Genomic DNA, 26,004 nt, shown 5'->3' with positions numbered 1-26,004 from the left:
AATACATATATTTTAAATTGTGATCAAATTTCACCATTACTGAATTTACTGTATTTTTGATCAAATAAATTGTACCAAACTTTTAAAGTAAGTGTCTGTATGTGTATGTAAAGTTTATTTACTTATTTATTTTACAATTCTAATTTGTACTTCGTAAACATTATTCTCTTCAAGTGGAATTTTTTATTTTCAAGTAAACATAGCTAAACATCTAAGCAACATGATATATATTACACAAGATATTTATGAATAAAAACTTTTGCCACTGGGGAAACAAAAAAACTGAAATCAAAGACAAAGTAAAAACCATTTGCTTTTTTTTGCTTTAGCCATAAAGTTTTCCGAATTATGTCTCTGAATACAACACAATATCTAGCATAATATCTTACTTCTCAAGAAAATGTCTCTTGGTGTAAGGATCTTTAGATGAAAAAACAAGATACAAGTACTGAGCAAGAAAAAGATTTTTCCACTATATTTCCTTCATCTTGCCCTTTTGTTCTTCCAGAAAACCAGAAACACTTTGAGAAGCATCGCTGGCCCCCTGTCTGGTTCCTGAAGGAGGAAGACCGCTACCTCCGTTCTCAAAAAGAGCGAGAGCGCGAGGAGGAGATCTTACGCAAGCAGCACACTAAACGGGGCTGGTGCTTCTGGAGACATCCATCCTCCTCAGCACCCCACATTTCCTGAGGGTCTGCCTCCATCCATCCATTCAAACCCCCTGTACCCCTCTCCCTCATCTCAGTCCAGAGGCATGTAGCCAAGCCTGGGGATCCCTGTTCCTGTGCATCCATCCCGACTGCTGGAAGCGAGTCCGGGTTTTCTTTGCCTCTGAGCTTTAACCTTCCCTCCCCGCCTCGGGCTTTAGCGGGCTGCCCGCCATGAGAGCTCAAAGCGTATGTGTCATTAAATGGGAGACAGCCCAGAGGAAGTCTCAAATCTTTCTCACTCTCGATGTTACATGTTCTACTGTGCGAATGCGACAGGTCTCGCCGCAACATCACATAGGGAATGCCATCATTGCAGTGACCTGCTTTCGCCTCTTAAGACTGTTATTATTATACAAGACCACACACACACTCACACCAGCACCCTGTCTGAGCGCTGGCGCCCAGGCACACGGATGCTGCATGGTGCTGCTGTGTTGAGCTTTTCTCTGTGAGACCTATTTCTGGGAAAACCGTCATGTTCAATGCCTACAAGCTGAAACATAGCTTAGCTTTGAATACAACTAGCAACTAAAATGGCGGCAGGGATATGGATATATATATATATATATATATATATATATATATATATATATTTAAAGAGAAATTTTTAAATAAAGGGGTTATTGCCCTTGCCTACATTCTCACTAAAAACAATTCTCCATTTTGGATCTTCCATTGCCCCATATTGGCTCTGAATACCAATTGTGTTGCCTACTGAAGAACTGTTTTTCAGATTGCTTGTCCTGTTACTAAATTTTGCTCATGTGGTAGAACAGAAGGGGTGTGTAGTTCAGGTCTGTCACTCACTAAAAAAACTCCAGGCCAGCACCAAAGACAGACATACACACGGACAACTCATTCAAACACAAACGCCTTACCAAAATCTGCAGAAACAAAAACTTGACAGCAAGTAAACTACAAAATTAGGGCTATTTTTACCACTGCCAGGAGAGTATTAACAGTCACAGCTGTTATATGACGTTCTGTAGATTGAGCTTTGTGATATGACCACTAGCAAGCTCCTCGACTTGCTTGCCTTTCACCTCCACCACTGGGGGGGCGCCCATGCCTTCTGAGTTTACCCTGCTTTCGAAAGTATTAGCTACTCATTTGTTTGTCAATCCTGTTTCGCATCTACACTCGTTTTTGTAGCACTACTTCAATCTTAGCTATTGGCGAACCAAAACGTAGGTTGCAATGTTTCGTATTCCTTCGCCGCTCCCCTCTGTTACTCTGCTCCTCTACCTCTGCAGTTAGCCAAACTGAGGGAGAAACTATCGATCCACTTCCTGTAGTGTTTGATACGTTGCAATGTGACGCTTCACTTTGCACTTTACATACGCAGATAAAATCGGTGCTCAGGATTAACCTGCTAAATGTCACAGCGTTCAACCATTCACCCATTATATCTTTAAGGGGCGGTTACACTAGACTTTGAGCAACAGTCGTGATGTGATGTCACGCTATGTGGTGTCTTTTTAAAAAATCATTTCTGCAGTGCTGCGAAATTGCAAATGTAAAGTTCGTGTTTGTTTAATTCCACTAAGCTGTCAAGCCATGACGTAATAGTCTTCTATTGGTCACACATCTAAACATGATACAAATTTGCAGGTCAAAGACCCGGAACATTGTGATTCTGGTATCCAGCATTTGCATGAGTATGAATGGAAGGAAAAGTGTAGTGTGACTGCCCCTTTACACAAGTTTTGACAATCTTAATAACAGAATATCCCAACATAAGCTGCAAATCAAAAGTCTATCCTTCTTTTTTGATTGAAAAGCTTTCGATTTCGAGTTTTGTGGTTAAACTGACAGTGGTATGCTAACAGCTGCTCTCGGTTTGGTTCCTCTTTCAGACGTGCATGCGCTGTGAAGAGTCTGTTTCGACTGCCTTCCATCTGAAAACATGAGTGCCTATGACCATTGTTACACTTTCCCTTCTACATTCAAGTATTTCTCGGTGAAGCATGTTTGTTTTGCCTGTTTCGTGCCTTTTAACAAAAGTGTTTTTAATAACTACTTTCGGTGGGAGGTGAGTGAGAAATGAGAGACATTTTAAGTTTTCCATGCCACCCTTTTTCTATTTCTGGCTTTCTGATTTCGCTTCCTCAAGGCTGCACCCTGCTTTTCGCACCAGACGAGACGAAATCATCAACAGCTACAAAAATAGACACACAGAGCCCATGTGCTCAGACAGGCCGATCTGCACACGAAAAATAATAAATAAATCACAAAAAAAGAGGGAACAGGAGAGCAGATGCTGTATGGCTGTATGCTACCATCTTCACCCATAGGGGCACTTTTGTAGGTTCATCCCATTAAGATGCTTTATTTATAGGGGCAGAAAAGTAAATGAATGTTTATAGATGCCACACTATGCCTAAAGGCTTAATAATTAGTAAAGTAACGAATGTAAGACCTTACTGTGTATTTGCAGACTGGCTCTGCGATCAATTATGTACTTAATCGCAGCTCTCCTGTCTGCCCCTTAGAGTTAAAGAATAACAATTCGAGAACACTTCAAACATCAGCATGCTTGTTGGGATGGAAAGCGTTGTTGGGCTTCTTAGCACTTTTTGTTCTTTGACTGTTTGCTTTTGCACTTTTATTTTAGAGTTGGTCTGCCTTTGATGTGCATGGCATTGACTGTTTCTAAACATTTTGTAGCATGGAATGGTTTCTTCCATTAAAACGGTGCTCATTATGGCCCTACGTATTTTGTGCTTACGTAAAAAAAAAACAAAAAAAAAATCCCTCATACTTACTGTATGACTTTTATGTCGGTTGCTCAAAGTCTTTGTACCTTGTGCTTTAATCGAATATGCCTTCATTAACTTCAAGGACATGTGATTTGTTTTTTCTGTTGAAATTAGGTGGTTTAGTAGATTTCATATAAACAGTATTAGAAAGGTCTATTAGCCCTTAAAAGGATTGTTCACCCCAAATGCAAATTCTGTCATTTGCTCACCCTCATGTTCTTTCAACATGTTTTATATGAATTTATTTCTTCTGAAGAACACAAAAGAAGTGTGTGGCATCCATGAAGTCAATGGCATCCAACTCAACTTTATTGTATGGACAAAAACATTCTTCAAATCATTTTTATGTTCCACAGAAAAAAAGGTCATGCGTGAGGGTGAGTAAACGACGACAGAATGTTCATATTTGGGTGAACAATCACTTTAAATTGAGAGATTGATTCAGACAGTGACTAAAAACAGGAAAGACAGTATAACTGCTTGCTAAATATGCACTTTAGCTTCAAATTTGATACAAATGATATTCTTTGTGGATTTTCTTTCAATTTAACAAACTGTAAAGTATTTATCGGTGCACGTTTACAGGTAAGATGTGCATGGGAATGGTCTAAGCGCTAACGTGTATGTAATTATGATTAACAGTAGCTTTCATTACTAAGGAATTATCATGCACTTTCATCATGTTATTGAAAAAAATAAATAATAAAAAAATCAGAGCACCTCATTACAACTTTAAAAAAGTCCATCCAAAACCCTTACAGATACTTAATGTTATACTAAATGTTTATCATGTTCATTATTAATGACACATTGTGGTTGTAGTTCTATTTATTTAATAACAGTACATTAGAAGTCCACTAGTTTAAGAAACGTGAGAGCACTTGAGAATTGTGGTCTATTGTTGTGTTACCGTGCCTTTAATTGAAAAAAAAAAAAAAAATCTTTCTGAAGAGAGTTCACTGCCTTTAGTTTTTATCAAGGTAATTGTAGTGCACTAACACAAACACACACACACACACACACACACACACACACACGACACCACAAACTTTAGCTGACAGCTATCAGACCACTGTATTGCTCCTTCTGCATGCCTGTGGCCAGCATGTAGCAATACCTTCAGTTCTTTGAGTGATGTGAAATATTTTCTGCTTCCCCCCCCCCCAACATTTGAGATGTTTTCATCCCCATTTTGTTAGTGCTGAGCTGAGTGGAAACCTGTGCTTGTTGTGAACGGTGATTATAAGCGTTTGGATGAGAGTGAATGTAAACACATGCACATTAACAGAGTCAGAGGCACACTTGCACCCTCTACAGTCAACTGAAGGTCAGGGGTTTTTTTTGTGTGTTTTTTTTTTTTCTTCTTTTTTTTTTACATTTAACAAGGCTAAGGATGATATAAATTGGTGTAGGACAGGGGAGATATGTTACACAACATTCTTTCTGGAATATGACTTTGATTTAGGTGTTTTTTTTTTTTTTTTTTTTTTTGTAAAATACTAATTCCAGAAAGCTGTTATTGTGGTGATTTTTTATTTTATTTTTATGAAAACACTCAACATTTGTAATAAACTGGAAAGGTTAACCACATTTTACTGCTTTTAACAATCTTAAAATTAACAATCTGACCTCAGGTCATAGGCAGAGACCACTTCAAGCCCTTGTTAGTTTCTGTGTTTCAACAGAGGGGCTCTCCAACCAACTTCCTTTCTTTGCTTTGAAATCCACCTTCATCTTCATGAAAGAAAAGGGCCGTATTACAGAACAACATCTGTCAATTATAGTGGAGCACTTGTATGCCCTTTGGCAGACGCTGCCCCTCTTTCCACTTGTGGTGAGGTGTCCTTGCCATTTTTTTGTCTTCTTGAGGTGAGGTAGGTGTCACTGACTGTTGACCCTACCCTTGACCTCTCTTCCTCTTTCAAATCTGTGACTATTTAAAGCTGTTTTGCACTTTGTGGTTTTCTTTTTAACTTAGTTTGATTATTGTTTCTGATACCTGTTCTGTAATTATTGTTCTTGTTCTGAATCAGAAAAAGCACACACACACCATACACACTACTAAGGGCTTTTAAAATACAAAATCAGAATGTTTTGCTGCTGTTGCAAAAAAAAAAAAAAAAAAATTGAATTATTGAATCGTTTGTAATATTTTTGAACAACTGTGATTTGTACAAAATGGAGCAAAAAAGGGGGTTGGAAAAAGGTTATCTGTTTCAGTATTTTAATGTTTGCTTGGCTTTTAATAAAACTTAACTGAACTCTTTGAACTCATTTATTTGTGTGTTTTTATTTGCTATGAAATGTTAATTATTGATCATAAAGATAATTACATTAACATTTTAATGTAATAATCATTTAAAAATACATGTAAAAGATTATAACTGTTCTCAGATACACTGTAAAAATTATTTTTCAAAGTTGTAAATAAAACAAAGATTGGCTGTACTGGAGTTTTATTTAAAAAAAAAAAACTTTCAGTCTTTCTACTTCAAAATTTCATGTTTAATTCAATGTGTTACTTCTGTTTTATTTGTTATTATCAATAAAAGTGAAAATTATTTCAAAGTAATCCTATAGCATTTTTTTCAGTGTATCTTACACATAAATGGGAAATGTACACAATTATATGTAAGATTTGTACAGGTGATTGCTTGTTATGTGGAAAGACAGTACTGTAAAATGCCCTGCAGAGGGAGACATACACAGTTTTAAGCGTTTGCTCTCGTTAAACTATAGTAAATATATTTGCCAAAATATTATATATAATATAATATGTCACATATATTTTTGCATTAGAATTATGACCATTTTTCCATGTACTAATACCACGTATTGCTAGTTGAGCTGCTCAGGTTTGTTGCAGAAGCACTACTTTTATTCAGCTGGCTCTTTTGTTTTGTGTTTATTTTTTTTGTCTCTCCTTCACAAAGTAGCAGACAAAATGGCTGAGTCATCACAAAGTGACTGCCTTCCTTCCTTCCCCCAGTCCTTCAGTCAAATGCCTGAAACAATCAGATCAAAATGCCAGTCCCCAGAGGTGATTTAATAAAACAGTTGTAGTATGAGGTTTTTGGTTGTCATGCAAACACAGACATGGTAATGATTTCCATATAGGACACCGGTGGTTGCAGTGTTGCATTTTTTGAAGGAATACACATCACAGGAAATAAGTCATCTCCATACACACGTGCACACTCACACTCACACACTGCAACATTTCCAGTAACACTTTGAAGGGGCAAAGCCAACACATATGCTGTAATTGATGCTGCAGCCCCGAAAGGGGGGGTGTCTGTGTAGACGGGTGGCTAACAGACCAGAAAGTCTCCATGGTGTGTGTTTGTTAGACACTGATTACAGCCCTAGTGCTTGTGTCATCAGATCTGTGACTGATGTGTTTGGTGGTGCCATGGTTTTATTCATGACGGCCAGAAACGCTGTATAAAAAGCACAATGTGGTCTTATGGCAGTAATTGAGCAACTCTAAAAAGTCTCCATGCTGGATATCTAGAAAAGTTTGTATTATATAACAGAATGTGCAATACAGTATTGTTTCTGAACTAAATAAAATTCTGAAGAGTGCCTGAAATGTTATGCTTCTTTTTTTTTTTTTTACACTGGCACTAATGTTTTTCAAAAACATTATATTGTTATAATAAGTTGCATAAGTGTTAATTCTACCTGACCTTGCCACTGCATTCCTCTTCCATGAGAGCATGGTCTTATCCCACTCTCCCACATTTTTCCCTTCACACCAATAAAATGCCCTAAAAGGTGAACGTAATGGAATATATTTGATCTTTTGCAGCTAGCAAACATCTCACAAATGGCTGCCACAGTATGGTTCATTTTCTCCATTAAACTTTTCTTTAAAGATCTGTTTAATGTAATGTCTCAGATGTAATAAGACCATAGATTGATTGGGTTAACTGAGAAGAACATGAACATTCAGTTGCTCTTAAGATTTTATTGCCCAGAATGGAATTCCTCAAAGTTATTCTTCAATAAATGTGTTGCCCCAAGTCCAAAACCATTACTGGAATCAGCAGAGCAAAGTCACAGACATTCCCAACAGGAACGGAATGCCTAGACTCACTCACCCCTTCATCTTATAACAAATTCCTCTACATTAGTGAGGTCCTTATGTCTAAATACAGGGTGAAGGGCAATTGTTCTGAAAGCAAAAGACTCAAATTGCTGGGTATGTTTAGTCTTTCTTTGCATGCAATCGTTCAGCTATATGTTACAGATAAATAAACTGCCACTGGACTGCACAGTGTAAATCATACCAGTCAGACAATCAATTGTGAAGTTCAGAAACACACTGCAAATTCAGAGGCTGTATATCCTTCGAGCTGCAGAGACACCAAAACAGCAATGGATGTTGCCTGAAAAAATGTAGCAAAGGTGCAGTAACCAGTAATATTTTCAAAATATTAACTAAACCATGTGCCTTTGTAACATTAGTGACTCTACAAACCTATTTTATTATTTTCTGTCTCTTCTGTGTCGGTAATGTCTTATGTAATCAGGCTTATGTTGGACCGCTGTTATTATTAGGTAATGTTGTCAAGAGATCATCTTGGCTTTGTTAAAGTACCAGCCACTGATGAAATATGTTTTTCTTCCCTTCAAATCTTTGTACACTGACAGTTGTAGTCTCTCTGCGGGTTTTTGCAGGTTTTCTGCTTATTTATCTTGTGAAATCAAGATCACAGCACTCTAGCTGGTTTTCCCTCTTTCCGTTTCTCAATGCACTTTAGTTTATCACATTAATTGTGGTGGAGAAACAAACTACCATGCAAACTCGATTCCATATACAGGTGCATCTCAATAAATTAGAATGTCGTGGAAAAGTTCATTTATTTCAGTACTTCAACTCAAATTGTGAAACTTGTGTATTAAATAAATTCAATGTACACAGACTGAAGTAGTTTAAGTCTTTTGGTTCTTTTAATTGTGATGATTTTGGCTCACATTTAACAAAAATCCACCAATTCACTATCTCAACAAATTAGAATACTTCATAAGACCAATAAAAAAATTTTTTTTAATGAATTGTTGGCCTCCTGGAAAGTATGTTCATTTACTGTATATGTACTCAATACTTGGTAGGGGCTCCTTTTGCTTTAATTACTGCCTCAATTCGTCGTGGCATGGAGGTGATCAGTTTGTGGCACTGCTGAGGTGGTATGGAAGCCCAGGTTTCTTTGACAGTGGCCTTCAGCTCATCTGCATTTTTTGATCTCTTGTTTCTCATTTTCCTCCTGACAATACCCCATAGATTCTCTAGATGGGGTTCAGGTCTGGTGAGTTTGCTGGCCAGTCAAGCACACCAACACCATGGTCATTTAACCAACTTTTGGTGCTTTTGGCAGTGTGGGCAGGTGCCAAATCCTGCTGGAAAATGAAACCAGCATCTTCAAAAAGCTGGTAAGCAGAAGGAAGCATGAAGTGCTCCAAAATTTCTTGGTAAACGGGTGCAGTGACTTTGGTTTTCAAAAAACACAATGGACCAACACCAGCAGATGACATTGCACCCCAAATCATCACAGACTGGAAACTTAACACTGGACTTCAAGCAACTTGGGCTATGAGCTTCTCCACCCTTCCTTCAGACTCTAGGACCATGGTTTCCAAATGAAATACAAAACTTGCTCTCATCTGAAAAGAGGACTTTGGACCACTGGGCAACAGTCCAGTTCTTCTTCTCCTTAGCCCAGGTAAGACGTCTCTGATGTTGTCTGTGGTTCAGGAGAGGACAACTGTAGCCAAATTCTTTGACACGTCTCTGTGTGGTGGCTCTTGATGCCTTGACCCCAGCCTCAGTCCATTCCTTGTGAAGTTTAACCAAATTCTTGAATCGATTTTGCTTGACAATCCTCATAAGGCCGTGGTTCTCTTGGTTGGTTGTGCATCTTTTTCTTCCACACTTTTTCCTTCCACTCAACTTTCTGTTAACATGCTTGGATACAGCACTCTGTGAACAGCCAGCTTCTTTGGCAATGAATGTTTGTGGCTTACCCTCCTTGTGAAGGGTGTCAATGATTGTCTTCTGGACAACTGTCAGATCAGCAGTCTTCCCCATGATTGTGTAGTCTAGTGAACCAAACTGAGAGACCATTTTGAAGGCTCAGGAAACCTTTGCAGGTGTTTTGAGTTAATTAGCTGATTGGCATGTCACCATATTCTAATTTGTTGAGATAGTGAATTGGTGGGTTTTTGTCAAATGTGAGCCAAAATCATCACAATTAAAAGAACCAAAGACTTAAACTACTTCAGTCTGTGTGCATTTAATTTATTTAATACACGAGTTTCACAATTTGAGTTGAATTACTGAAATAAATGAACTTTTCCACAACATTCTAATTTATTGAGATGCACCTGTATGTGTCGTTTATGTTGTGAAATGTATCACTAGTGTGCTATGGATTATCAGCATTGCCACAAGGGGCACTAAATCAGAAATTAGCCTAAATGGCTGTGTTTGAAAATGTTTCACTTTATGTGTCCTTCACACGAAATTCCCGATAGCGCAGATTCCTATTGAGGACTACATTAGCCAAGTTTCCATCCTAAATTGAGAATTTAAAACACAATAAGTGTGGTTTTGCTTTCGGAGATGAATGCTAGCTGTTTGGGAACGCAGTCGTGGTAGACAGGTATTACAGGTTATAATGGGACTTGTATTGGTTTTAATGGAAACATAATGGACCCTGTTGGTCTCTACTGGTAATTGGTCACCTTCTGTTGGTGGCTTGTTAAAACCAATAAATCCTAATGGAATATGTCCCAAAACACACTACAGAAAACCATTTTTTAAAATGATTTTAATGGTTAAAAGTTGATGGTTTGTAATGTTTGTAATGGTATTTGTGATTCATTTGTGATGGTAGGATTTTCTGTGATGGTTCTATTGTTTTTTTTCAGCAGGGTTGCCTCATTGTTTTTATATATAATGTATTTTAAGTCATTTTAAAGGCTGTTGTTGGCTTAGATTTGTTTCTATATATATATATATCATAATACTTCTTTGTATATTATTATTTGAAGTAACAAAACAATGGTTAATTTGCGGTTACCATGGCTACCATGATTTTTTATTTTTTTATTAGTGTTAAAACCATGGCTAACTTTCCTAAGGGAACATGGAAACTCGGAGAGAATATTAGATGTGTTGGTGGTAGTGAAATTATTACCAACATTAAAACACGTTATTTATCTCAACACCCAAAAAAGTTTCACAGGATTATGAATGTTACGTTACCTGAAAGTTCTTAGTTTTCATCTTTTTTTTTCTTCCTCTTTTCTTTTCTTTTCTTGGCGCTGGATTGCTGATGTCTTTTCACGGGCATAGTTGAGGGAAATGGCGCATCACGTTTTTTTGTTTGTTTGTTTGTTTGTTTTGGAGCAACCTGGCGCCCCCCTGGGAGTTGGTTCCCTACGCAAACTGCGTACTCTGCCTATAGGAAGTGGTACTGGTGGCAGACCAATCTGGGAGACAATTATAAAGAAATACTTTGATGACGTAACATTTCAGTTCATTGCTATGCAAGGAGAGATCAGTCCACTGGTTAGTCAGTTAGTCACATGACTTTTTTGAATACTCATGCGGAATTTATTTGCAAAATGCATTTCCATCTCCCATTGTTAGCATTAACCCTTTTTTTGCACAAGTCAAAATCCACCTCAAACGAGTGTAACTTTTTTGCGAATTAAGAAATTTGGCGTTTCCACCACTCGTTTCTGATGCAATAAAATGCGCATAAAAAGAGGGTGATGGAAACATAGCTGACTGCTCTATGTGCTCTGTAGTAGGCTACGGTTACCGATGTTCCAACGCAATAGCACACGTTGTGTGTGTTTAACCTGGCAGAACGTTGGCAGTTGGCGTCTGTGTTTACATATCTTTAAAATATGTTATTTGGCCTTAATCATCCATACAAACACCCCACCTGCTGTGAGCAATTTGCATAACATCCAACTCTTCCTGTCAAAGAAGAAGAAAAAAAAAAACATCATACTTGGGCCTCAATTGTTGTGATGTACATGAATGGAAAATGTAATTAACACGCTCAAGCGTGCCACATGTGGGAGTTCAGACTGTGACAACGAAAGCATGAGATCTTCATCTTCTGGTGTAATGAGCACAGCACTAAATAATGGCTGTGTAAACAGACTGGAACCCAGTGGAGGATGTTCCTTGAAGCCTCCTCACAAGAATGTGATAATACTGAAAAACGTAGCAAGCATTGTTTGACCTTTTAATGTCATTATGTCATGAGAAAGCAAACACATACTGCTTACAACACTGAAATCCAAACCCTTGAAGTAAACGTTTTCCTCCCCCAATTACAAATCTTTGCCTGCATATAACTCAATGCTTATTGAGCTAAATAAATTCATAACTTAAACTGTGACAGTTTTTCAAATGTATAAATTGGTATGAAAAGAGTAGGGTTGAAATTTTTCACAGACATTTTTTTGTGAAACCTGACATAGTACAGCTACATATGATATGGCAAATATGCTGTGTGTCTTCAACATGTAGGCATTCCAAAAGGTAATGAATTCCCAGGAAGTCAGTGCTGATAATGCTAGCATTTACTTAAGATAATGCATTCAGAGATGAAAACACAGTATCAAAAGTCTAGGAAAGGTTGATGAAATGCTGGATGCTTGAAAGGGATGGAGAGAAGCAAGGCTAACAGAAAACATATGATGAAAAAGAGTAATGACTATGAGAGGGCAGAGGTCAAGCTATAAGCCTGGACTAAAGGCATATATCTTTGGTGTGTTGAACTTTGACATCTCTTTCAGGTCTAAACAGATTGAAGCATGACAGTGTGTGTGCACTGCATGTGTTCAAGATGTAAAGGCGGACAAATATGCCAACACTGTAACAGACAGAATGGTCTTGAATGTTATTTCTTTGTGCAATGCATTTCACTTTTAATGAAACTATGAGGCGTTACACAATAGTAGAGCAAGGTTTTCAAACTTTTCGATGCCAAGGCCACCATAAATAGACTATTGACTGACAATTTGTAATAGACAATATTTTTCCTCAGCTGAATAACTGTCAGATTTCCAAAGCAAATGATTAAGCCTTGTAATATTTACTTTGTTGACTGCAATCCTTTTTTTTAATATCCATATTAAGGTGAGGTTGCATTTACCTTTTCTCTGCAAAATGCTGTTGCCAAAATCCAGTCATTTCAATAGCAATGACTGGAATCAGAACTTTAGGGAGAATTTTCCCACACAGATTTTGCTCATATTCAGGTTGGTCACGCAAATGTGTTGCGCTGACCAGCAGAAAGCTGCTTGGTATGAAAGTAACTCCTTTGTGAGTGTGACCAGTGAAATCTGTGTGGGGAACTTTTTTGCACTCATGTGACACTCCCAAAATGTGTGGATTCCCAATGCAATGACTGGATTTCACAGAGCAACGGTAAATGTGACCACACCTTTAGAGTACTCTTAAATGTTTGAACCTGAAAAGAAAGGTTTCTCTGTTTTTCCTCACAAATTCTCTCTTTCTGTAAAAACTTGGGCTGTCAATAAGATAAATAATTGCTGTTCATCTTATGATCTGATTTCAGACAGTCTTTAGAAAGTAGCATGAAATGGTTATATTATCAGATTATGTAAATACATTGTGTGAATACATTAAACATTTAATTAATATCTTGAAGTAAATATGGAAACTTTGGCATTCCTAGAAAAGCAATTTGTAAAATCTTTTTTTTTTCCTTTTTTTTCTCACTTATTTTTTGTACCCTTCCACCACTTACTAGGGGCCCCTGGACCTCAGTTTGAAAAATTCTAGAAAGGCCAAGGTATATAAAACACATTTGTTGAATTGTATATGACAATAGGTTTTATCAGGTACAGTCAGAACATTTAGAAACCACATGAGGGCTTCATCCTCCATTTTGCGTTTACTCTGTTTTAAATAACATTATTCCAGTGCTAAATGTATTCCTCTCAAATAAACAGCACTTTATAATTCTCTTAACAGCACAGCATCTTAAACAATCTCTCGTGTCACTCAAAGGAAATACCAGACGTGGTGTCATGTCAAACACAACAGCATAACATTCAAATCTGTCAACAGGGAAAGCAACATGAGGCAGGAAGCTGCTGAGATCATGAAGGAATTTGGACATTTTGGCACCCGTTTGTTTCAGACCATGTGCCATAAACCCTCACACATGCCCCCAAAGAGGATGTTTTAGGGGGCTCCAGCGATTTAAGCTGGGATCTGTGCTCTAGTGCACATCTACCCTTAAACACAGAGTTTTAGACAAGCAATGGGGGCTCTTCACTAGCAGAGCTCTACAACATGAATTAATTAAACCATAAAGATAGATGATGTAATGTTTAAAGAGCCAGACAGAGGAAGATGTGGGTTCAGTTTGCGTTCACGGCTGTGTGTGTGTGTGGAAGCGAATGAGTGGGTAATTCCTAACTCCTGATTCCTAAGAGCAATGTTGAACTGACGTCAGTAAAGTATGAAGACTAAACTTCTCTTCTCCTGTGGGTCAATGAGGGTATTTTAACCTTTAAACATTTTTCATCATTTTGTTTAATCCTATGCACTGTACAATCATGAACATATTTTGTAAGAAATAGATCTGAAACAATAATAACAGACAAAACTGTACTCTAGATCAGACAACACGAAAAGCATAAAACATTTTAAGAGGTAACAGATTAAAAAAAAGGCAAGAGGAAATTTTCAAAGTGTTTTGTTGAAAAGTGTTTTTTGCATATAGTATGGTTATAAAAGTTAACTATAACTAAAACTATAACATTTTATTACCTGAAATACATTATACTAAGCATTGCATTTTCAAAAACAACAAAGCCAGTTTAAAGGAGACTACATCAAGTTCAGTTCCCATGAAATCGGCCCTGCTGAGACAAGGGTCCCTCCAGAGATCAATGCACTGTAAACGGCTTCTCAGCTGGCTGCCAAGCGCTCCAAAGACTGCTCACAGGAAGCCTGTACAAAGAGAGACTGGCAGCTCAATAGCGTGTCAGTGCAGGACCAGTGGACTTCCAACCAAACTCACCCTCATTCACTGCTACGCTTCAAACATTAGCACAAAACAGGAGCAAAGATCTAAACATTTTGACTGAATTTGCAGAGTTGTATAGATGTTCTTTTTGTGTCCATGATTTCTGTCTTTTATGGAATCCAGGAAAAGAATGAAAATAAGAACAAAAAGACTAATTAAGTACTAAAGCTTTACACAAACAGGGGTTTCACAAGTTCACATGTAATAGAAAGGGGTAAAGAATAAGCATATTTGGCTTGCTGTCCTCAAGGAGGGCTTCAAGCTTGAGATTTGGAACAAACCCAAAGGACTCCTCTGAACTTCCCTGGCTGGCTGAGAGAGAGGTGTTGGGTTGGGATGCTGGAACCTGTCACTGAATAGAGAGGTGAGAAAGGCTTTTTCCGATGATTGGTTGGATTATCCGAACAGGTTCCTCCCAAACTTTGTTAAAATAAACTTGATTCTGCGATCGGCTGCATGGGGGCGCTGGAGGATTTTAGGGCTGTCAATGTTAATGTCTTGACTTAAAATGTTAACTAAATATGTTAATTGTAATTTGATTGTGAACAAAAAAAAAAAAAATAAATACATTTGACATTATTACTGTTGCATTCTGCTTTTTCTATTTTATTGACATCCATAGTAACAGTGAGAAATAAAACACAAATCTGCATAAAGTTTTTTGAGGGGGAGTTATCTACACTAAAAGTACACTGTCAACTTATAAATAATTAATTTTCAAATGATAATATTTAAATAATCTGTTTTGGTTGAGATTCAGTGTAGGATATAAAAGCCAATTATTTAATTTTGCAAACATATAAACATTATGGGTCTGTATACTTAAAAGGTAAATATGGCCTCAAAAAGTTCGAAAACCTCTAAAAAATAGTATGCACTAAAATCCAAGATAGCTTAAAATGCGGACATCTCATGACCTAACTCAACAAGAATGCCCATAAAACCATTTTCAAATGCGTCCTTGTGTTTAAAAAGTCTAGAATATAAAAAGTATATTCAATTATGTTACCTCCAAATTGTTTTAATGTGACCGTACATACCACGATCTGTAATTCATGTTAGCAGCAACCGAGATAAACTGAAATTGTGCAACAGCAGTGGTGTTTTTTCCCCTCAGAGCAGGAGGTGGAGCTTTTGGAGAGATTCCTCTTCATGAAGTTTTCCAGCAGGACTGATGCACATCAGCAGTGTTCGCCTCCACCTCCAACTCCAACTGCAACAGCCCTTCACTTTCAGAAGTTACACATCGCCTGCAAAACTCACTGAATGCAACTTTGGATAAAGGAACTGCTTGTTTGCTAGTGACACAAAACGTGTGTTGAAGTGCACTGGTTTGTGGAGTACATAGAAACACTCCAGCATCAGGATGAGAGCGATTAACTTGGACACGTACAGCCTGTCTCTGCTGACCGCTAAAGAAGACGTCCTCAACCCGCGAGCATCCACCAACTGGTACAGTAAACATTACTTATTAGTTGTTTCTCAGTCTTAGCGAGCTGCTTGTCTAGACTGCATTTTTGGGCGTCACAGGCGCGAGCAACATTTTTAATTATCACATGAGCAACAAATCTGAATGTTGTCTAGGTAGGGAGCGGATTTGGTTTTGAAACGCAACCGTAGACGTGCTGATGCTTTGTAAATGATATTGCGCAGTTGCTTTTTAATGTCGTCAGATTTCGTTGTTATTTAGCCTACGTTTTGAATAATAAACATTTAAATGCACTGAAGTTTTGCACTGTGCTAAGAAAGTTGAAACATGTTCAACACTGCAAAAATGTAGAGTATTACTCTCCTATAACTCTGGAAGTATTTTGTTTACAGAGTACTTTTTGTGGGAAGCAAAGGCCACTTCCCTCAAGCCTATCCCCCATTGCTGAAGATTTAGGTCACTGAAGGTGTTTAAAAAAAAAAAAATACGAGTTTGAACGGAAAGTTATGTTCTTGTGGAAGTGCTTGATATGACGCTTCTCCTTCCATTTCTCCCTTAGTGTTTACCTGTATGCAAATTAGCTCAATTGCGGTAGGTTACTGTATATAGGTACAAGCACAAATTATTAGGGTGGAAACACAATCTTGTAACCTGTAGGCTTTACAAACTGTTGGATTTTGACCTATGTATGTTCAGACCAATGCATTCAAAATAATTACGTATATAATGAAGCTGCATGCATTTACATGTCTTTCACTCAAGTACTGAAGTAGACTCTGTTTAATGGCAATCGCACAATTGGTCAAAGACATGTCAGATTTAATTATCGTTTCAAAATCATAAAGTTATTTTAAATACCATTTTATAGCACAGCCAACTGGCCGAGCCCAACCAAATTTCTGAGGTCTCCTCAGAGTAAGTTTCTGCATGCATTTCTTAAAGTTATTTAAAATACATTTTATTAAATCCTGTGCTCTACATTCTTTATGTATAATATCATCATATTTTGATGATCAGAATATGTTGCACTCCAGATTGCACATATGCAAAATATGGTACAGACAAATTATAGGTAAAGACAGTCACAAACCAAGGACAAGTTTGCAAAAGTAGGTTTTTGAAAATCCAATATGGTGGAAAAATGTCCTTGGCAGAAATAAAAAGGGGGTAAATACATTTTTTGCTCCATAGCTCCACCTCTATTTTATGTTTCTACCATTTGTGGGTTTTTCTGTATATTAAGTTGTAAGGTAGAAAACGTATAGGCTAATAATAATAATCCTAATGAAAACAATAGTGTTCCCAGAAGTTCGTTTTTGGACCCTTAAAATCAGCTGGCTCAGTGTTCTAGAAAATGGAACCATTTATTGGCCTATAAAATGATTCAAAGTTTTTTCCTGGTTCCTCATTCTGTGCGCATGTATGTGTGTGTGCATTTTGGGTTGAATGATGTAAAGAGACCAACCAGCCCCTTTCATTTGTGACTTTCTACCATGATGTCATGAAGTTATATTCTGCCTCAGCTTCGTGCTTGTGCAGAGAGTAGTAGTTTACAGTGTGGTTTGCACTTAAGTGGACACCCACATGATTAGAGACACCTTTTTCAGAAACTGAATACATATGTTCTTGTTCATTTCAAGAAGAAGTTAATAGCCTGTTCCCACTTGCCGCCTTCTCCACTATATGATGTCATCTTTTGTTGGCTTTAAAGTACTCATTGAACACATTACAAAGGTGAGAGTAATTATAGGTGTTTCATTATTATCTGCATGTATCAGCTTGGATATACATTTGTTCCAACTTTGACAACCCCTGATCTGACAGTTCAGAAGTCCTGCAGTGTCTTTCCTCTGTCAGATCTTGGCAACTCACGTTTGTTATATCAGCCGTGTCATTGTCTCTCCTGTATTTCAGCAGGCTCAGGCTAATTCCTGCAAACGCCCGTCAGTGGCTTCCTAAATGATCCAGGCAGCACCCATTCTGTTTTTCCACATGCTTAATCACCGTGGAAACGTGCTCAGAAACAGTTGCTGACGCCTTTAGGCTTTACAAGCCTATCAGGCCCATTCATGTACTGCATGGTTCTGTCTATTGACAGCTGGAACAGTGATGGTGAGGGTTTGTCATTTTGACATGTCAAGTCACTTTAAATGGCCCATAAGCAGATGCTGAATGTAAGAAGTGACAAAAGACCTGTGAATTTTTAGCAAAAGGGGAAACTCGTACTTCTCTACAACAGTTATCTCTTATCTCTGTACTTTTGTGCTCTGAACAATTGGCGTCAATGACTTATTGAGCTGTTCAGATGCACTTTGAGCACACTAGAATGAGAAAAAGCTTCTGCTGTTGGCAGTTTTTACATGATATGGGGTTTTGGTAATTTACAAAACTTTGTTTATTGAAAAAATAAAGTTATTTGCCAATTAAATATATTTTTTTAGTTCATAATTAAAAACTGTTACTTTCAAGTCATTCACAGTATACAGTATGTTTGTGTACTTCTACTTGACTATATTCTATTATGGTGCATAACTGCATAAATGAAAAACAATATATATATATATATATATATATATATATACACTATATTGCCAAAAGTATTGGGTCACCTCCTTCTAATGAACAGGTTTGACTACTTTAGTAATTTCCATGAATACAAATCTTAATGTTTAAGCATATAATGATATTCTAGGGAATTGTGTGCTTCTAATTTTAAAGCAACAGTTTGGACAGGACCCTTTTCTATTCTAACATGACAATGCCTCTGTGTATAAGGCAAGGTTAAAAAATAAATGATTGATTTAGTCAGTGTGGAAGAACTTGACTGGTCTGCAGAAAGCCAAGTCCTAATCCAAGCTGAACATCTCTGGTGTGACTTTAAATGCAGATCTTGAGCCAAAAACTCTTTACCAAACACCAATGACTTGTACATACACTATATGGACAAACGTATTGGGACACCCCCTTCTTTAGAACAGAAATAGGCACTTCCAAAACTGTGGCAACAAAGATGGAAACATAATTCATGTATTTAAAAATTGTATTTTCATCTCTGTTGCAACAGTTTTGGAAGTGTCTAAAATGACTGTACCCATATGTACAAGTCATTGGTGTTTGGTAAAGAGTTTTTGGCTCAAGATCTGCATTTAAAGTCACACCAGAGGTGTTCAGCTTGGATTAGGACTTGGCTTTCTGCAGACCAGTCAAGTTCTTCCACACTGACTAAATCAATCATTTCTTTTTTAACCTTGCCTTATACACAGAGGCATTGTCATGTTAGAATAGAAAAGGGTCCAAACTGTTGCTTTAAAATTAGAAGCACACAATTCCCTAGAATATCATTATATGCTTAAACATTAAGATTTGTACTTATGGAAATGACTAAAGTAGTCAAACCTGTTCATTAGAAGGGGGTGACCCAATACTTTTAGCAATATAGTGTATATAGGATAAGATAAGGTAATTTGTACATTTTCTACCATAAATATTTCTGATAACTTAATTTTTGATTAGTAATATGCATTGCTAAGGACTTAATTTGGACAATGATTTTCTCAATATTTAGATTTTTTTGCACACTCAGATTCCAGATTTTCAAACAGTTGTATCTCGGCCAAATATTGTCCTATTCTAGCAAGCCATACATCAATGGAATGTATATTATTTATTCAGCTTTTAGATTATGTATACATCTTAATTTAAAAAAAAAAAGAAAAGACCCTTATGACTGGTTTTGTGGTCCAGAAGTGCCCTGCAGTACAAGAAATGATATGAGATACAAGACAGTGTGATTATCTGGTTTTGTAAGAAGTATACATTTCATAACATATTGTTTTGGTTGTAAGCCATAACATATTGTTCTTATATTGGCAGGGATTTATTGCGCTCAGTTTGAATTTGTCATCCTAAGTCTTAGGCAGACAGCTCAAGACAACTCCTGAGGGATGTGACTGGACTGGAACAGATAGAAAACTGTGAAGGCGTGGCAGAATTCATTCCAGTGAGCTTTGTAGGAGGTTATGACGAGAAGCCACATTTGTGACATTTGAATCTTGAAGGTGGCTTCAGCCCCCTTTAGACAAAGAGGGATTCAGCCACTGTCCTTTAACCTTTTCACAGAGTAAAGATGCAACTGTTAACTTACTGTATGGTGCACATACATATGTCCTTCCATGGTGATAAAGTGATGTTTTTTGAGGAACTCACCTGCATGTAATGAAGTAACAGAGCTCAGGTTCAGTGTGGCTTAGGTCTTTACATCTCCATGCTGTTGGAGCACAAGTTTATGCATGATTTAAAAGCCTCAAGGTGCAATATTCTCATGTTACCCGTAATAAAACATCTGCTGAGCATGGTGAGTTATCACCACAACAAGACTATTCAGTTCTAATAATGTAGAATGGTGACCTTAATTAACCTCAGTTTTAATGAAGTAGTATAAAAATAATTTGCATACACAAAAATAAGAAAAGTAGGAAATACATGCAATCATGTTTTCTTATGATATTAATACAATTTTCATAAGTATCCCATTAAACACATTTTTGAATGTTCCATCAAATGAGTTTTGAACAGACACCATAAATAAAACGTTTTCGAAGTTGTAAATAAACAAATATTTGTTTTAAAAATGTCACTTAAAATGTCATTTTAGCTGTTTCTTTGTAATTATTTGTGAAATTTACTAGTTTTAATTGTTTCGAATTAAACTGCATCAAAGTAAATCCTACATCATTTTTTTTCCCAGTGCAGTACTACCATAATACACATTAGGGGTGTAACAGTACATGTATTCATACCCAAAACTCTTGGTACAGGACTTTTGGTTTGGTACGCACATTTGTAATGAAAGAATAAACAGAAATAAAATATTCAGGATGTAAGAATATTTACCTAGATCTGAATAAAAAAAGTGTAGTGATCCAGCTGCATAGCAATTTTCTGAGGTCATTAATAGTTTTGAGTGTTTACATTTACCATGTTTATGGTACCATGAAAGAAAGAGACTGAATTTTGCCATTAAAGTGCTTGAAAGATAGTAAGTAAATGTCTCTGCAGAAATGCCTTATATGTATAAAAATGAATTGATTAAAAAAAATAAATAAAATTAAACAGGTAATAATTATGTTTGACAGCTTAGGTATTAAATGAGTAGTTTCTCTGTATAGTTTTATCTGTGTTTATCTAATACCATCTGTATACTTTGATGTGACTTGATCTGTATCACCATTTGGTTTAATGTCACAACATATTATGTTTCACGCAACTAGGCCAATCTGACAATTGAAATCTCAGATATTATACTTGTATAGTTTTATCCACAGGCAACAAGGTTGTCCAATATATAAGCTAATATAAGCTATAGGCTACAGAGATATTTCAGACTGTTGAAAAAGTCATCTCAAATGAAAATCAATGTGGATGGTGTATCTAAGTATTTTATAGCATTACCTTAGTGTGGCTATTTAGTTTTATGGTGGTTTGGTTACCACAGGAATGTTTTATAGTGGCAAATTAGTAATTAAGTTATTAAGCAGTAAATGAAGAGGTATTTTAGTGTTGACTTTGTCCCAGGTAAGTGCTTCATTGATTTGCTTTAAACATTGCTTCAAAAGACCAATGGGGTTTCCCAGATATGCTGATGATACAGACAAATAAGTTGAAGGTTGGTGGATGTGTTGATGTTCCTCATGTCAGTTATCAGTGTTTATACCTGTTTTGTACATGTTTCTTAATCCTTAAACTACCACCTTGAATGTGCCAATTATTGTTTACATAATTACACTCCAGTAATGCAAAGATACAGAATGAGTGTCTTTGGCAATAGTGAATGGATGTTTGTTCACAAAATATGGATCGGGACTGAAGCATATGGCATATTACTTTGTGTTTCTAACGCCCATGGCATTCCAGACAGCAATGTTCAGACACTCCATATGTCTCTGTTAGCTGCCTTTCACAAGCCAGCTCAAACTGTGACCCAGAATCCTGATCTAGTCATTCTCCAACAACCTCTGAAGCTGACAAATATATATGGATTTCAGATTGAGAAGTATTCATACTCAATTCAGTCACCTCAGGGATCATTAGCTCACATGGAGAGAAGCTGTGTTGTTTCTTGGGAAATGCCTGGCCCTTGTGTAGGTGGTTTCTCTCTGGCTTCTCTACTGTTGCACTCAATGGGAAAATGTTAATGGAGTTCCTCCATGCTGCAAGGCTGGGTCAAAAGCCTCAAACAATGCTGTTTGTTGTATGTTGGGTTGCAGTCCCACACAGATGGCTTGTGGTCGTTGGCGGAGCTGTGAGGGATTAACTTGTCCAGTAAAATTATCATTTGTTGCAGTTGGAAATCTGCGTACTCTCAGAAGTCTCCAGATATCTGTTTCTTTTCGAAGACGCTGAAATGACTTCCAGTTGCGATTTTATTTTTTATTTTTTTGGTTCTTTCTTGAACCTTGAAGATCAATATTAGAATCAAGCCTTTCCATCCTCAACTTTCAAGTTTTGTGCTTGGCAAAAGTTTTGGCAAATGAACATGGCGCATATGCCTCTTTTCACTGTGCTTTCATGTAGTTTTGGCTAGTTGAAAAAATTTTCCATTTCTTTTTCTACATTCTGTTAAATGCATTTGCTTTGGCCGTAGAAACAAGGTTCTGAGCTTGTCTGAGGGCATTATATCATTTCAAACATTTACAATGTTCTCGCATTTCATCCCTATCATGGTCCAATCAGAGAAAGTAAATAAAAAAGCTATTTTGAAAACAGACTGTATACCTGTCAAACACCACCATTAGAAAGTTTTTGAAAGATAACTCTTTGCTCACTAAGGCTGCATTTATTTGATAAAAACTACAGTAGGCCTAAAACAGTGATATTGTGAAATATTATTACAATTAAAAATTACTCTTTCTATTTTAAAATGTAATTTATTTCTATAATTGCAAAGTTCAATTTTCAGCAGTCATTACTCCAGTCTTCAGTGTCATATGATCCTTCAGAAATCATTCTAATATGCTGATTTGTTGCTCAAGAAACTTTTTTTTTTATTATTATCAATGTTGAAAACGGTTGTACTGCTTAATGTTTTTGTTGAAACCGTAGTATTTTTTCAGGATTCTTTGATGAATAGAATGGTGCTTCTAGCCAAGGATTTTAGCACTGATGTTCTATTAAGGAAACGTTTACATTCTTGAATGATGCTGCTTTCAGTTTATGTCCCAAATTATACACACTCTCCTCCAAGGTGGTGAATGATATGGTGTAGATTGAGGTGTATGTTTACAAGGAGGTCTTTATCACACCCCCTAGCGACTCGCAGTAGCCTAATACCTAGGAGGTCATGTTGTTTGCAGTTCAAACTAGCATGTGTGCATTTAACAACTGAGCCTGTGATATCTATGCTCAACCTATTGTAAGTGGACCTCACGCTGTTTGACTAGCTTAAAAAAATTTGTAACAACGAGTCCATTTGTAACAAATAACCAACACCAGTTGGGACACATTTGCGCCTTTATATGTGGCTTTATTTGAGTCTAATAAATTATATTTATGCATCTTTTTTGTTGACAATATTAAGACGTTGATACAGGATAAACATTCCTCTTTTGCTGGTGGGGTAATATGAGGTGAAAATAGGAAAGTTTGTGGTGTTTCGGGTTTACACAACACAAGATTGGCACTGCCTGAGGCCTTTAATCACCTCAGATTGGAAACTTGCACAGGGCGGAATAAATCAACAAGCAGCCTGCGTACCTAAAGACTCCCACAAAGCATTGAGAACGGCTCTAACACAGCCATAGATCTGGCGTAAGATGATGTTATCTCATCCGTCACCTTGCATAACCTTTTGCCAGTCTTAGTGTGTTATTTGAGATTATACTAAAGACGAAATACAAAAGACAGGGCTTAATCTACAAACGGTACAACATTGTCAGTGGTGGTTTTTGAGCTAGGATACAGGTGACTGGGTATCCTAGAACTGGCACCTCTCCATTGCAGGAATTAGACTTTACAGTAGGTACAATTCCAGTAAAGCTGGTGTTTTGATTCAAGCCTTTGTGGTTGGCTGGTGTCTTTTAGCTCAAATCATGAGACTGTGTGTCAAACGCTATTCTAATCAAGCACATTATGTAGTTTTTAAATGGTTTAAATGGATTAGCTGTTTTTTAAACAGCTGCTGCACACAGTAAGTAAATCAACCCAGGTCTTGTTTATTGTATGGGTGCCAGTTAAACTGTGAACTGCCTGCAATGAAATATTTCCCTTATCTATAAGGGAAGAAGGGCATTATAATCCTGATTATGTTATGATGTAAGGAGAGCTGCCCTGAAAATCTCATGCGGTTAAAATGTCACCCCTCAAAGTTTTTATTAACATTAATTTCAAGATATAATGCCGTATTTGTGGCTCTTTTTCCTTTTTTTAATTTGGGTGTACCTCTTTCGTGACATGTGAGTAACTAATGAATCAGGGAAACTGGAAAAGTAATGGTGAGAAAGGTGTGAGACAATTCAGAGAAGAGTACAGTGATAGGTTAAGAAAACAATGGAGCTTGATCATTTTTACTGATAAACTTCTACAGAAAGAGACATCCTTCTTCTAGAAGAAAGGAAGATCCTCAAAAAGGGGTTTCACCATGTTTCTCACATTTAATGTTTTATTTACTCTTCTTGTGTTAGCTTTTTTTATTATGTGTCATGCTGATATATAATATATACATTACCATCCAAAAGTTTCAGTGTCATGGATCATGTGACTCTGAAGATTGGAGCAATGGATGCCGGAAATTTAGCTTTGCCATTACAAGATAGGAAACAGTTATTTTAAAACTACAACTACTAATAATGTCTAATAATATTTATAATATTTTTGAATTTTTGATTGGTAAGCACATAAGAGACTTCTTTCAAAAACTTACCAAAAAAAAAAAAAAAACTCTTACCGACCCCAGATTTTTGAATGGCGTGAACTGTTTGGAATCATATATCATGCCTTAAATATGTGTGATATTTCACTGTTATACAACAGTTGCATCTGGTTCTTGAATCTGATTGGCGTAGAGGTCTTTCCAGCCGTGCAATATTCTACGAGTATCAACATGGGAATGGTTTCTCACAGCAAGCATCATGGTGGAGCAGCAAACCCACTATAATTTTACAAATACTACCGTTTTTGTGTCATAGAATGTAGTTTTAAGAGACTTTTAGGCAAGAATGTAGTTCAAATATATGGTTTATAGAGGTAGTTGTAGAAGAATGTGTATTCGTTGTTGATTGCACGAGGGATACCAGACTGTGTGTAAATGAGTGAGGGTCTTGTGTGGGACAGACGGCACAGGAAATGCCAGAGTTGTCCCAGAGGAGTGTTTTGTTGTAGAGGCCAGTGGCTTAACTCACCCTGTCCGGTTAGTGACTTCACAACCAAAGGTCACAGACTTATCAGGAAAGTGTTGAAGAAAGCTACATAGCTGTGATAAATTCTGAGTTTACTTTGGATTTCAAAACATTGCAGACACTTTGCAGAAAATATGTTTACAAGTCCACCCTCTTCAGATACATAGGGAAGACTTGGATTCAAATAATTCAAATTTCATTACATTAGAAACAGTGTACAAACCCAAGTTCATGGGTTTGAATCCCAGGGAATGCATGAACTGATAAACTGTGTACCGTGAATGCAATGTAATCAAAGCATCTGCCAAATGCATAAGTGTAAATGTTTGTAATGATATCCAAAATGTTTTGCTAGACCTTGTGGCCTTGAGCATCATTGAAGTCCTCCTTTATTACTGAGATCGAGAGACAGAATGGGAGGATAGAAATGGTTCCAGTGTAACTATCTGAGAAAACAATTTGAAATAATGAAACATTATATGTATAATTATTGTCATTTTTTTCCAGCTCAGCCTCAACAGTCATTACATAAATAATTATGGCCATCCAATTATGGCTAATAAATTGGGCTCACAGCTGCCCAACAATAAATAGCAACAGCTTGGAAAGGTTAGAGAGTTTTAG

General features: G+C 36.9%; 2 protein-coding genes across 3 annotated transcripts in view; both read left to right on the top strand.

Moving 5' to 3' along the window:
* Positions 1-5,743, top strand: part of rhobtb4 (Rho related BTB domain containing 4) — a 30,486-nt gene extending 24,743 nt beyond the window's left edge. Inside the window, exon 11 of the mRNA XM_058775643.1 lies at positions 509-5,743. Coding sequence (XP_058631626.1) covers positions 509-690 — 182 coding nt within the window. The 3' untranslated portion in view covers positions 691-5,743. The remainder of the gene's footprint in view (positions 1-508) is intronic.
* Positions 5,744-15,684: 9,941 nt separating this feature from the next.
* si:dkey-40c11.2 (drebrin) overlaps positions 15,685-26,004 on the top strand; it is a 33,582-nt gene continuing 23,262 nt past the window's right edge. For both annotated transcript variants that reach the window (XM_058775472.1, XM_058775471.1), the window contains exon 1: positions 15,685-16,011. In XM_058775472.1, the coding sequence (XP_058631455.1) occupies positions 15,926-16,011 (86 nt within the window). In that variant the 5' untranslated portion in view covers positions 15,685-15,925. The remainder of the gene's footprint in view (positions 16,012-26,004) is intronic.

Source organism: Onychostoma macrolepis, chromosome 05, assembly GCF_012432095.1.
Source record: "Onychostoma macrolepis isolate SWU-2019 chromosome 05, ASM1243209v1, whole genome shotgun sequence".
NCBI lineage: Eukaryota > Metazoa > Chordata > Actinopteri > Cypriniformes > Cyprinidae > Onychostoma > Onychostoma macrolepis.
Note: the sequence above shows the minus strand (reverse complement) of the source record. Positions and strands in the feature narration are given on the sequence as shown.